General features: G+C 59.3%; 2 protein-coding genes across 9 annotated transcripts in view; one reads left to right on the forward strand and one right to left on the reverse strand.

Annotated features, from left to right (window-relative positions):
• On the forward strand, nucleotides 635-8,771 carry B9D1 (B9 domain containing 1). Its single transcript, XM_018064756.1, has 7 exons — nucleotides 635-765; nucleotides 2,117-2,185; nucleotides 2,933-3,044; nucleotides 5,567-5,663; nucleotides 6,480-6,542; nucleotides 8,235-8,302; nucleotides 8,571-8,771. The coding sequence occupies exons 1-7, from the start codon at nucleotides 703-705 to the stop codon at nucleotides 8,711-8,713; spliced, it is 615 nt and encodes a 204-aa protein (XP_017920245.1). The 5' UTR covers nucleotides 635-702; the 3' UTR covers nucleotides 8,714-8,771.
• EPN2 (epsin 2) overlaps nucleotides 9,686-12,485 on the reverse strand; it is a 53,401-nt gene continuing 50,601 nt past the window's right edge. For all 8 annotated transcript variants that reach the window (XM_018064750.1, XM_018064748.1, XM_018064752.1 and 5 more), the window contains exon 9: nucleotides 9,686-12,174. In XM_018064750.1, coding sequence (XP_017920239.1) covers nucleotides 11,876-12,174 — 299 coding nt within the window. In that variant the 3' untranslated portion in view covers nucleotides 9,686-11,875. The remainder of the gene's footprint in view (nucleotides 12,175-12,485) is intronic.

Raw genomic sequence — 12,485 nt, forward strand, 5'->3', positions numbered from 1 at the left:
GCTCAGGCAACCGGGACACAGGGGTGGCCCAGACCCGGTGTTCGTGGCATAGGGCTGGGGGGAGAGGCAGCACTGGCTGGAGCTGTCACAGTAATCGATATGCAAAAGCGAACAGTGGGGAGCGCTGAGAGCAGGCGGACGGCCGAGCCCCGCGGGCTCGCCCCTCCCCGCCGGCAAGGTGCCGGGGCGGCCACTCAGAGGCCCGTTTTCCCGCGTCACGCGGAGAACTGCAGTCTTGGGCTTAAGGACCTTCCAGGTCCCTTCTCGGTTGGTCTAATAAACTTTTGGGAGGCGAGGGTCTCAAAGGCAAGAGGGAGCATCTGTAGACCCGAGGCAGGGAGCTGCTGGCCCCACGGGGACTCTCGGAAGCGCGGCCGGACCCCGCCCCTTGGCGGCCTCGGGCTCCAGTCACACACTCCAACCGGCAGCGCGGTGGTCAGAGCGGACACACATTCCCGGGCGGTGGCCTGGGTCCCGCACCACCAGCTACACTCACGTGGGGTTCCTCGGGCGGACCGCCTCTCGGACGGACCAGGTGGCTGAGGCCCGCCTCCCACCGCACAGCGCCGCTCCGACTGCGCTTGCGCGCCGCCGCCTTGTGCGCGTTTTCCCGAAGCTCCCGCTTCCATGAAACTTGTCCCGTGCGCCACGCCGTCGTCTCCAGGGCAACCCGGCACCTCCTAGTAACCGCGCGGCCCGGCTATGGCGGCCGCGGGCCCCAGCGTGTTCCTGCTCATGGTCAACGGGCAGGTGGAGAGCGCCCAGGTGAGCGGCCGTGAGTCCTCCAGGGTCGAACCTCGGGGGAGGGAGCTAGCGTGATAGGCTTGGCGAGAGATCGCGCGGACCCTCCGCCACGAAGTGCGGTGGGGAAAAAGGCCTGGAGGGTTGAGACAGGCCGAGGCCACAGTTGGCCGAGCCCACGTGAAGATTCGGGCAGGGGCCTCCATCCACCCCGCGACCCTCAGCTCCTCCCTCCGGCGCGGGTTGGTCTGACACAGCGATGGTGGCAGCTGTCCTGACCCAGAGGGTGTGTCTGTCCGACGGAAGGGGACAGTGCTTTCCAGTCCCCTGCATGTCCTAAGAACCGTTTGTTACTACTGTAAGACATGACATGTGCCAGTCTTCATGCCCAGCCCCGCTCAGCCAGTCCTCACAACAACCATTTGAAGTAGGTATTACTTGCACTCCCATTTTACAGATGGGAAGTTGCCCAAAGGAAGTGGCAAAACGAATTTCAAACCTTGTCTGATGTCAAAGCTTTGCTGGATTTGCCTTTCCAGGCTGTTTTTAAAATATTACGATTATATTGTGAGTACTAACCAAGGTGGTCTAGGTAAAGCCCCGTGGGATCTCTTAGCGGGCATCTCCCGCCTTCCTGTTTCATCAGGGTCGCTGCCCCATGCCCCCACCCTGTCCACCTCCCCTTGGCCTGGTGCCTAAGGCCAGCCTCTCCTGTTCTGCTTTATCCCAGCAGGGGCCTCAGCTGGGCTGGGTCACGTGTGCCTGTGTTCTCAGCAGCCCCTCATCCCCACTCTTCCTCCCCTCTGCTCGCGGCCACTCTGCAGGCCATTGGCTCCCACCAAACCTTGTGTCCTGGGAGCACCTGTCTTCTAGACCTTTCACTTCAGCACCACTCCTTAGTGCCCACCCTGTGCCAGGTGCTAGGGACACAGAAAGCCCACATACCTGTCCCTTGTTCACAGTCTAATGGAGCTGAGAGAATAAACATGGTCAGTGCTGTGATGGAGCACCAGGGGCTGTGGAAGCTGGGATGTGGCTCCAACAACGTGGAAGTCGGCAAGCTCCCCAAAGTGTCAGTTTTGAAGGGTGAGCAGGAGTACTCCCAGTGAAGGCATTCCTTCACTTCTCATTAGAAGGGCACGTCATACAGATGTCAGAGCCTGAGCAAAAGCCTGGGGGCAGCAGTGTCCCTGGACTATCCCACATCTTGAGACCAGACCTTCCAATGAACTCCGTATCCATGCACCCTGCTCTCTCAGCCCCCGCCCCCCAGGTGCCTCATGTTCAGAGTTGCTGGTGGCTGTACCTGCCTAGCTAACAGGTGGTCACAGCATGAGTCCCTGTGAGCAGAAGCTGTGTGTGCTTATTTCCACAGTTTCCTGAGTACGACGACCTCTACTGCAAGTACTGTTTCGTGTATGGCCAGGACTGGGCCCCCACAGCGGTAAGCTGGACCCTACAGCCTCCCAGACTCACAGCTTTTGTGACTGAAGGGGTTTCTGAAGGCTCCATTGCACCCTCTCCCCTCCCAATTCAGAACCAGTTAAGAGTTCAGGGGTGGCACACACGTGAGTTTGTTCCCAGTGTGGCCGGAGCAGAGAATGCAGAGATCCCTGATCCACCCCTAAGGCTGTGGTTGCTCCCGGGCCCTGCCCTGCAGCGAACAAAGCCAGACCAGCCCAGCTCTGCTGGGGCCACTTGCCTGAGAGGGAGACAGACTCACGCTCCAGGCTGTTGGCTAGTAGCGCTGCTGAGGGGAAAGTGAAGGCAGGAAGGGGAGGGTTGAAGAGGCCAGAAAAGGCCTCCTTAAGACTGTTAAAAAAAAAAAAAAAGATGGTAACTGAGCATAAGAGCTGAAGGAAGCAGGGGGATGGGCCAAGTAGAAGGCTGTAGAATAAACTAGCCAGACAGAAAGACAGGGGAGAGGGCAACAGCCTGCTGGACCATACCCTATTCTGCAGGAGGTGCAGGTGGAGCTTGGGCACCGGGAGAGGGGAGGAGCCTCAAGGTTTCAGGCCCTAATGGATAGAAACCCTCAAAGACCTGGGAGCCACTCTGTCACATCTTAGGTCCCTTTGTTTGGCAGAAGATGGTGATGAAAACAGCTCTCAGCTGCCACCTCAGAGGTAGGGTGGGTGGGCATGGCAGCCTGGAGCTGGGACACTGGCCGTCACTGTCATTGTCCTTGCAGGGGCTGGAGGAGGGCATCTCACAGATCACCTCCAAGAGCCAAGATGCGAGGCGGGCGCTGGTGTGGAACTTCCCCATCGATGTCACCTTTAAGAGCACCAACCCTTACGGCTGTGAGTCTGCAGGCCTCGTCCTGCCCATCCATGGGGCCCTCTACCAGCCTTGTCAGGTGCTATCAGACACCTGGCTGTTTTCCCCTCCTTCCCACTGTGTGCACTTGACCTTTCCGAGGTTCTGAGGAAGTCGGTGAAGCCCAGCGTGAAACCTTGGGCAGTGACTGCCTGCGAAGGGCAGAACCTGGTGTCTGGGGCTCAGCAGTCTGGCCCCTCAACAGCTCTCCCCCGTCCATCACCACTGTGCTCCCGCCAGTCCCGACCCCCCTGCTCCTCCTCCAACACCCTGCCCTGAGCCAGGGGTAGGCCCTTCTCTCTGCCATGGGCACCCAGCCCTCATCCTACCTCTGATCTCCCAAAGTTCTCCTTGCCAGTATCTGCAGGGTTTGTTGTCCACTGTACCTGATCGTCTGTGATCACTCTCACTTAATGAATGTTAGCTGCGTGCAGAGCCTGGCTTGCTCCACAGAGCTGTGCGTGCTTTCCACGCGTGGGCTTGGCTGAGCTGTGAGATACTATCTAGAAGGCAGGCTTCTCTCCACCTCTTCTCCTGTTTAGGAAACCAAGACTCAAAACAGTGGCATCATTTGCCTCATCTTCACCTCGAGTAGCTGAGCACGGATCTGATTTCATAGTGCAGGCCTTCATGCTACGTGCAGCTGGCGCCCAGGCTTAGCAGGTGTGGAGGGTCTGGGGTCACAGGTCTAGAGCAGAGGCTCCCCAGTGACACTCCTGGGCAGGACGGCCATCCTGCTGTCCATGGAACTCTCACTGGCTTCCTGGAAGACAGCACTAGGTAACATACCAATCTCCTGCTGCCGAGGACAGGTGAATAAAGTACTTAAAAGAAAAACCAGAAAACAACTACATGAAGGCATCAGACAGGCAGCAGAGCATGGAACTTTAGCTGCCGAGCTCCAGGAGCAAAGCAGGGCTCCAGAGAGGCCCCACCCCTGCCCACCACCCCCCACCCCCGGGAGCATTTGCTGATTCTGGCAGAGGAGATGGAGATGCCCGTCGAGACTTTTGTTGGCCAGATACCAAGCTGTAATTATACAGCACAGTGAGGAGGGCACCAGGACAGACAGATCCATACGGAGCCCCAGGCAGAACTGTGCAGACAGCTGGTTCATGACAAGGGGCAGCACAGGAGGGGAAAGGGGACTTGAAAGTGGTCTGAGTGACCAAGAAACAGGACAAGGCCTCGGGTTTATTTTAGGAAGAACAGTTACAATTAAGGAAAATGCAAATTAAAGCTAAAGTGAGGGGCTTCCCTGGTGGCTCAGTAGTGAGAAAATCCACCTGCCAGTACAGCAGACACAGGTTCGATCCCTAGTCAGGGAAGATTCCACACGCTGCACCGCAACTACTGAGCCCAAGAACCACAACTTCTAAAGCCCTAGAGCCTGTGCTCTGCAATAAGAGAAGCCATCTCAATGAAAAGACCCGCACATCACAACAAAGAATAGCCCTTGCTCACCACAACTAGAGAAAAGCTCACACGGTGATGAAGACCCAGCACAGTCAAAATTAAAAACAATCATATAAGAAAAAGAGAGCTAAAGTGAGTGGCCACAGTACAGGCACCAGAACAGCCCAATCAGGAAGCTTGAGGATGCCAAGTTGTCATGAAGAGTGCCAAGCCCTGGCTCAGGGAACAAAGCTGGTGTGGATGCTGCGCCCCAGGGAAGCAACTGGGGGGACATGTGCTGAGCCCCTGCTTGACTGTGTGCCCCACAGACACACTAGATGGGACCAAGTCGAGCAGACCCTGTAGGTGACATGGTTTGGTTGCATCTCGTGAACACTGAGTCCAAGAAGTTGAAAGCAGAAATCTGTACTGCACTGTTCCATTCCCATGGTACAAAGTTCAGAACACAGGCAGAACCAAAGGACCGGGCTGGGAACACTTGCTTTGGTGGTGAAACCGTAGGAAAAGCAGTGACAATCTCTGAACGGCCCTCCCCGCCCCAGGAGCACTTCATGTGGGTTTGGCCACGCCCCACCCACCTGCTGCCTCCACCAGAGGGGCCCAGAGTGGAGGGAGTTCTCTTCTGGGCCTCCAGGGGGCAGGACTGCCCGCCGGGAACACTGGGAACTGTTAGGATTCCACAGGAAGGGCGTGCAGGCCTCTGCTTCCCCTCTGTCCTCCTGGACCTGACCGCACACCACCCCTCCCAGAACCTGCCCCGCTGGCCCGAGTCTAACGCCCCCTCAGAAAAGGAGGTCCTGGGACCGGACCCCACTCGATCACACCTGGATGCCTGCTGATTTCTTGGGTCTGTGGACAGCTGAATCAGACAGCATCCCAGGCGGGGTTGGCCAGTACTGGACAGCTGCCAGGCTCTGCCCGCCTCCTGAATCCTGGGTGGCAGAAGCCCCTGGTGTGGGGTGGGGGGTCCCCACATTCAGCCCGTTCTCCGTCAGCCCCACACCCAGGGGCTTTGAGGACCACGGCCCTGCTCTCTGCCCTGCTCTTCCCAGGATTCCCCACGGGCTGACCCCTGCCTTGTCGTTCGAAGGGCCACAGATTGTGCTCAGCGTGTACGGGCCAGACGTGTTTGGAAACGACGTGGTCCGAGGATACGGGGCGGTGCACGTGCCCCTCTCACCTGGCCGGTAGGTCCTCCCTCCATGCTCCCTGGGCCGCTGGCTGCACAGCTTTGGGAGGTGGGCACCCTCTGCCAGGCTCCTATCCAGAGGAACCCCCCTGGAGGTGGGGAGTAGATGGGGCCTCGCAGGGGTGGGGGCGCAGCCCCATCTGGGAGGAGGCAGGGGTGGGGGGTGTCCTGGGCTTCGAGAGGCCCCAGGGGTTGGAGTTGAGACACTCATTCCTTCTTTCCCGAGAGCCCGCATGGCTGCCGCCTTTGTGCGCGGTTCTGCTGGCCTGAGGACGACGTGTCAGACACATGTGAGCTCAGGGCCCTGCCGTCGGCAGCCCCCATTAGTGGGCAGGGGTGGAGAGTTGTGGCTCTGTCTCATCAAGCCCAGTGACAGATGTAGACAGTGCAGATAGGACGTTCTGGGCACAGGGGGACCAGGCAGGCCCTAAGGAGTAGGAGTAGGTCGGTGGGGGGGGGAGGGAGGAGGCACAGCGCGCAGCAGAGAGGTGTTGGGGCAGGACCCGCTGGCTGCTCACAGTGGGTGGGACCCTGGGGGCTGCCATGGGCTTCCTGGAGGAAGGGTATCCAGGCAGCACGGGGACATTTGGGGAAAGGCAAGACCCTGTGAGGGCGCAGCTGAGCCAGGGTTGGTGTCTGTAACCCTCACACCCTCTGGCCCTTGAAGACAGGCAGGGCAGGGCTCTCAGGAACTTGGCCCTGGAGGCAGCCGCGGCTTTGACCTCTGGGCACTCCAGCTCGCCCCGCACTGGAGGCTCAGAAAGTTCCAGTGCTTTCCCTTGATTCAGCACAGCTGTGAAAACATCTGTTTCAGGCACAAAAAGACCATCCCTATGTTTGTCCCAGAATCTACATCTAAACTGCAAAAGTTTACCAGGTGAGTAGACGCCTATCCCTCCGTCCCCAGGGCGCCCATCCTGGCGTCGGTGATCGAAAGGAGGGCTGTCACATTCCCCCACCCCTCCTCGTCATGCTGGACACCTTTGCGTGAGGGGCCTTTGCCAGGAGGTGACATCTGAGCAGGGCCTAGAGCCAAGGGTGGGGCCATCGTGGCAGAGCCCAGAGAAGGTCGCAGGCACAGGGAGTAGGTGGTGGACTTGGCAGTGCAGCCAGACACCGGGTCTGGGCGAGACCAGCCGAGGCCTCTGGCCCCTTCCCTCATCCGAGCAGGAGCTAGAGGGTGGCTGGGCCTGGCTGGTTGTTGGGGGTAGGGATGGAAAACAGCTCAGCTGCCGGGTGGGCGGGCAGGATGAGGGGAACGTGGCTGGAGCCTTGCTGGCTGGAGGAAGCTTCCTGAGCTCTGAGGCCTGGGGAGCATGGCTGGGTGCTTGCTCCCCCTGGGAGCTCCTCCGGAAGCCACTGTGACGGGGCCAGTGTCGGCTGGAGGTGACATCACCACCCACCGGGCAGCTGTGGGATGTCAAGGGCCTTGTGGGTCCACACTGCTTGGGGGAGAACTGTGGGCCCCCGTGTGCTGTCTCCTGGAGGAAGGGGCTTCTGGCTGGGGAAGACCAGCTCCTGACCAGGTGGTATCAGGGGTGTCTCCTGCTCTTCTTGGCGGGGGGGCAGGGGGTGCTCTGGCCCCAGCTGGACTGTGTGAGCTTGGATGATGGAACCCAGGGCAGCAGCTTGATCGACAGACCTCCGCAGGCCAGGGCCCCGGGAGGCCACTGAGAAGCTGGCCAAGCAGCCCCTCCACGCACCCCCTCTGATGCTCTGCTCCCAAGCACCCTTCCTCAGCCTGCTGCCTACCCACTCCCCTGTGACTGCTTCCTGTGGCCACTGTGACCAGTTACCAGACGTGGTGGCTTAAAACCAAAGACATTAAGTTCTCTCAACAGGACCTGGTATCTCTGGGGCCATCACTCAGCCCCTCCAATCTGATCCTCAAGGGTTTCCCCAAGATGCCACCACATGGGCGACTCAGGCATGTCTCTGCCCCGAGGAGCCGGTGGTGCTCCTGCAGCAGCGTCTGCTTGGCATGTGCCAGCCCCAGGGGCTGCTTCCCCAGCTCGGTCCTCAGCACAGCCTGGGAGGCAGGTACAGGTGGAGCCCTGCTCCTCTGGTGGAGAAACTGAGGCGCAGTCAGTGAGGCGCCTCCCTACCTGCCATGGCCCACATCCCTCAGTGCCACCTCCCTGCCGTTGGGAGCGAGGTGGGAGGACACTGCCCAGGCCGGGGGCACAGACATCTTGGCCAGAGCCCTGTCAGGCAGGGCCCGTGATCACATCTCCAGGACACTGAGAACACTCAGGCCCAGAGTCGGGAAGTAACTAGTCTCGGGTCCCGCTCTACTCGAAAGACAGCAGAGAGCCTGGATCTTGTCCCTTTGCCCACCCCCAAGGATGGCTGCCGCACTCTGGGGTGGGGCCCCCTGGGTTCAGGCCATGCACCCTCCCAGCCCTAGCCCTCCCTCTGCTTTTGCCCACAATGACCGTACCCATGGACAGCATCCAGCTGAGGAGGGTGGCGTGGGGAGGCTCTGCCCCAGGAAAGGGCTGGAGGGAGAGCCCATGCCATGTCTGCAGGACCCCAAGCTCCTTGCTCACCTGCTCCCCTGTCTTCCCAGCTGGTTCATGGGACGGCGGCCTGAGTACACAGACCCCAAAGTGGTGGCTCAGGGAGAAGGCCGGGAAGGTAAAGGTTCACCCCTCACCCTGGGCAGGGTGGGCCTGGAAGGGACCAGGTGGGCCCCCAGGAGTCAGATGGGTGGAGGAGGGCCCAGCTCAGAGGGGTTGCCACTTCCATCGCCCCATCCCCAGAGCAGCCCCTTCTCCCAGGGAGGAATGTGGGCTGGGCAGTGTTGACCCCACTTTCCAGGGGGGAACACTGAGGCTGCTGATTCCCAAAGCAGCCTGGATCTGTCTCTGACCCAGCTCGGCTGACTCTGTCCTTCTGTCCCCAGTGACCCGTGTCCGCTCCCAGGGCTTCGTCACTCTCCTCTTCAACGTGGTCACCAAGGACATGAGGAAGCTGGGCTATGACACCGGGCCTCCGGACACGCAGGGCGTCTCGGGGCCCAGCCCACCCCAGGGCCTCCCCCGGTGAAGCCAACAGCCCTCTCTCTGCCCAGCAATCGTATAATAAAGTGTAACCTTTTCACAGAGGCTGGGCTGGGGCTGCGCCGACTTTAGCAGCACATCGCCTGGGAGCAGAGCCCAGGCCTCACCTCAGAGGGCACCGCCCATGGACACTGCACAGGACGGCCACCAGCACACGAGCTTGGACTCAACACTGATCCCACGCCTCACGGCTCGACATGCTCGGCCCTAAAACCTGCCTGCTCAGTGCCTGGCACGTGTCAAACTGACCATGCTCCATGGCTCCAGTTCCATGGATGCCCGCCACCTTTGGACAGGGGATGGGCTGAGAGCCTCCCCAGGTGGGTGGTGTTGCAGGGGGAGAACCCACTTGCCCTCGGCCAATGCCGGGCCACCTGACCGCCCGCCAGCAGCTTCAGGGGAGCCCTCTGAGCAGGTCACAGGGCTCGCCCAGTGTTCTCTCCTTAGCAGGATTTGAGGGAGCCCCCAGCCCGACGTTCCCCCAGTTCCTCCGTAAACCAGAAGTTTATGCTACTCAGGGCCACTGCCCCTGCCCCAACTCATTGTGCTCCCTGGAACAAGCAGCAGGACACTGGCCTTCTCTGCATGAGGAGTCCTCTCCTGCTCTGGCCTCTGCTCCGCAGGTGCATCCCCTGTGGCCCCATCCCAGCTTCCAGAACACCCCTGGCCATCAGCCCAGCCCGCGGCCACCAGACTCCAGCCGCCCTTGACACATCCCCATCCACCTGGACGGTCCCTGCCTGACATGGCCTCTCTCCCAGCCCCTCCCTTGTCATGACCTTGACCTGTACAGGAGCTCCCCAGTCCACTCCTTCCCCGATGCTCAGGCTCACACAGGCACTGGAACCAGCTCAGTGGCCAAGGGGTCCAGGTGGGAACTGGCTCCTGAGCCGGCCCCTCGCGGTGTTTCAGGACTGATGAGGGTAGAGGCAGGGGAAGGACACAGCCAGAAACCGCATCATGATACAAATGATAAATTATATTTATACAGTAAATAAAGTATCAATAGTCAATACGAGTTCAAAACCAGCCACCTGCCCCTGGACTGAGAACGGCTGGGTGACACCCCCACCATGGCACCTGGCAGGAGGGCGCTTGATGGCACACATCCCACACTCTGGCAGCGCCAGTGGCTTCATGATCAGTGCAACGGGCAATGGGAAGAGGCACCTGGGGACGGGTCTGATCGGGGACGGGAGCTGAGGCTGCCTGGGCCTTGGAGGCCCATGTCCCGTCAGGAAGGGCTCTTAACTGATGAGGAATTGCTGGCCCCAGCACCCAGCAGTGTGGTCCTGCCACCTGTGCAGGCGTCAGCCCATCCCTCCCTGGGGGAACATCTTGCCCCGAGCCCGCCCTCCCCTGGGCCGCTGGGAGAGGAGAGCCGGTCCGGCCTTCCTGATGACTCAGGAGCCCACAGTCCAGCCCAGGAGGTGGCCCCCGGGTGGAGGAGCAGAGTGAGCTCTGTCAGCCTCCCGTGCCCAGCACTGCAAGCAGAGGGACCTGGTGTTAACTGCCCTTGGTGCTGGAGGCGAGACGTCCACTGTGGAAATGGAGACTGACGTGCCCACCAGGCTAGCTGACCAGACATGGGGCTCGGGGCCAATGTCCCTGCTCTGGGGAGGAGTGAGTCTCTTCTGATCTTTGTGACTTAATACTTTTTTAAATTGTGGTGGGTGGGGCAAAGGAAGCAGGGGAGAGGGAGGTAAGATTAGTGCATGTTTGTTAATATCTTTTCTGTATAAGAGTGATTTTTTATTCTCTCCAAAGAAAGAGATAGTAATTTCTACATCACAACATGTGTCTGGAGGGCAGGTGAGTGTGTGGGAGCCAGGCCTGGGCCGCAGCCCGTCAACCTAGGGCTGCCCCAGGAGCCACAGCAGAGGCCCACTGGCCCCCGACAAGCCGCCAGCACTGTCCCCACCTCTGCCCTGAGGGTGGACTTAAGGGGGAGGTCACAGAGACAGGGTTCCATCCCATGTTTCCACTGTAAACGCAAGTCTTGTTAACTGTGCATGCCTTCAGTCACAGAAGTTAGTTGATAAAACCTGGTGAGTCACATTCATATGTTAGATTTTGTCTTTAACTTCATGTTGGTACATCAGTAAGAAAAATAGCCTCTCTCTTAGGATCTAGCCAAAAAGGCTGAAAGTCAGTTTGGTAATTTACCAAAAAAGGGAGTTAAAGGAAAAGGCAACTGGAGGCTACAATTTTTTGTTACTATTGTAGGTTTTTCTTTTTTTTTTTAAATATCTTTTATGTGCATTCAAATTCCCATATTTTTCCTATAAAGAATTTGCTTTAGTTTTTCCATAAGGCATTTTTTTGTCTCTTCGTATTTAAATTTTCTTAGAGTTAAAACCATAAATAAGAGAATTTAAACCACTAACATGACACTGCCAATATCTTAATTCAGCCAGACCTGGTAAATTCTATCAAAACTAGACAGTTAAATAAGAACCACGTTATAAAAATATTAGCCAAAAAAAGACTATTTGATAATTCTGCAAACTCAAATATGAAACTGTACTAAACAAAATCTGTGCAAACGCATACAAGCATGGAGCACGTGGCAGGGCTACGCTCAGGTTAGTTTAAAGCTTCTCTAGTGGATTTAATTCAAGAGTTGTTCCACGGTGGTGGCGTTCACTTTGAACTCACACACGAGTCAAAGAAAAGAAACACGCACAACTGCGTCCCCAAAAGGTCAGTGTCTGAGGGTGCCGGCACTCCATCCGGTCCATGCCTGGGGCTGCCTGGGATGTCCCTGGGGCTAGGGGTGGGGGCCAGGTCCCGGGCGAGCGTGTCCCAGAGACCCTGGGCTGAGGCTGGACTGGTACTGCACATGGCCACCGCCTCGGCCAAGCCCCCGAGAGCTGGCAGATCCCCACGGAGGCAACGGGGTGGCCAGGCTGGGTCAGGGGGGCCTCACATGACACAGGCCCGGGTACCTGCATGCTGTGTGATGCCTCTGTCTGCCGCCACCGCTCGCCCCTCAAACTGAGGCCCGGGACCACAGAGACACCCTCTACTCAGGAAGCCGGACGGGACACCCTGACACCCATCCCCCTGCTCCCCGACCCCTTCCACAAGTGACAGTCCCTGCTCGGCGTCCTTGGCACGGATGCTCTGCACGGGTCCCGGCCGGGCACTAGAGGAGGAAAGGGTTGGTTGTGCCAGTGGCCTGAGTTGCCGACGGGGGTACACCCAGGCTGCCCACCATGTTCATTGCAGCAGGGCCCAGCGGCGGCAGGGAGGAGCTGCTGGCCCCCAGGCCTGGGTGGGAGGCCGTGGAGGTCATGGAGGCCACAGCTATAGGCTCTACGCCTGGGCTAGGACCAAAGGATGCACTGCCCCCTAGCACTGGGCTCCCCCGCAGCTGGTTCAGCGTCAGCGGCTGCGGCTGGTTCACCTGGAAGGGGTTGACAGGGGCCGAGGCCGTGGCGGCACCTGGGGAGAGAGTGGGAGGAGCAGTGGCTGTGCTCAGAGCAGCAGCGTCCCTGGGCCCTGAGGCTGGACTGCAATGCCAGGGAGGCCACCCAGGCAGCCCCACCTCTGGGTGCGAAGTCCAGAGGAGGAAACTCAGGCTGTGAGGAGCCAAGCGATGGGCCAGGCTGACAGGACCCAGCGCCTACTCCAGGCGGGCACCCTGGGTACCGTCAGCAGCAACCACAGGTGCGGGGAGAGAGGGGAGCCACGGGGGAGGTGGGACGAGCAGCGCAGCCTGAGAGCAGTCCTCACATGCTGTACCTGGGGACCCT

This window comes from Capra hircus, chromosome 19 (genome assembly GCF_001704415.2).
Source record: "Capra hircus breed San Clemente chromosome 19, ASM170441v1, whole genome shotgun sequence".
NCBI classification, from domain to species: domain Eukaryota; kingdom Metazoa; phylum Chordata; class Mammalia; order Artiodactyla; family Bovidae; genus Capra; species Capra hircus.

Coding starts and splice junctions, on each gene's coding strand:
- B9D1 (XM_018064756.1), top strand. CDS start 703: ATGGCGGCCGCGGGCCCCAGCGTGTTCCTGCTCATGGTCAACGGGCAG. Junction 5,664..6,479: donor GTGCCCCTCTCACCTGGCCG/GTAGGTCCTCCC, acceptor CATCTGTTTCAG/GCACAAAAAGACCATCCCTA. Junction 8,303..8,570: donor TCAGGGAGAAGGCCGGGAAG/GTAAAGGTTCAC, acceptor TTCTGTCCCCAG/TGACCCGTGTCCGCTCCCAG.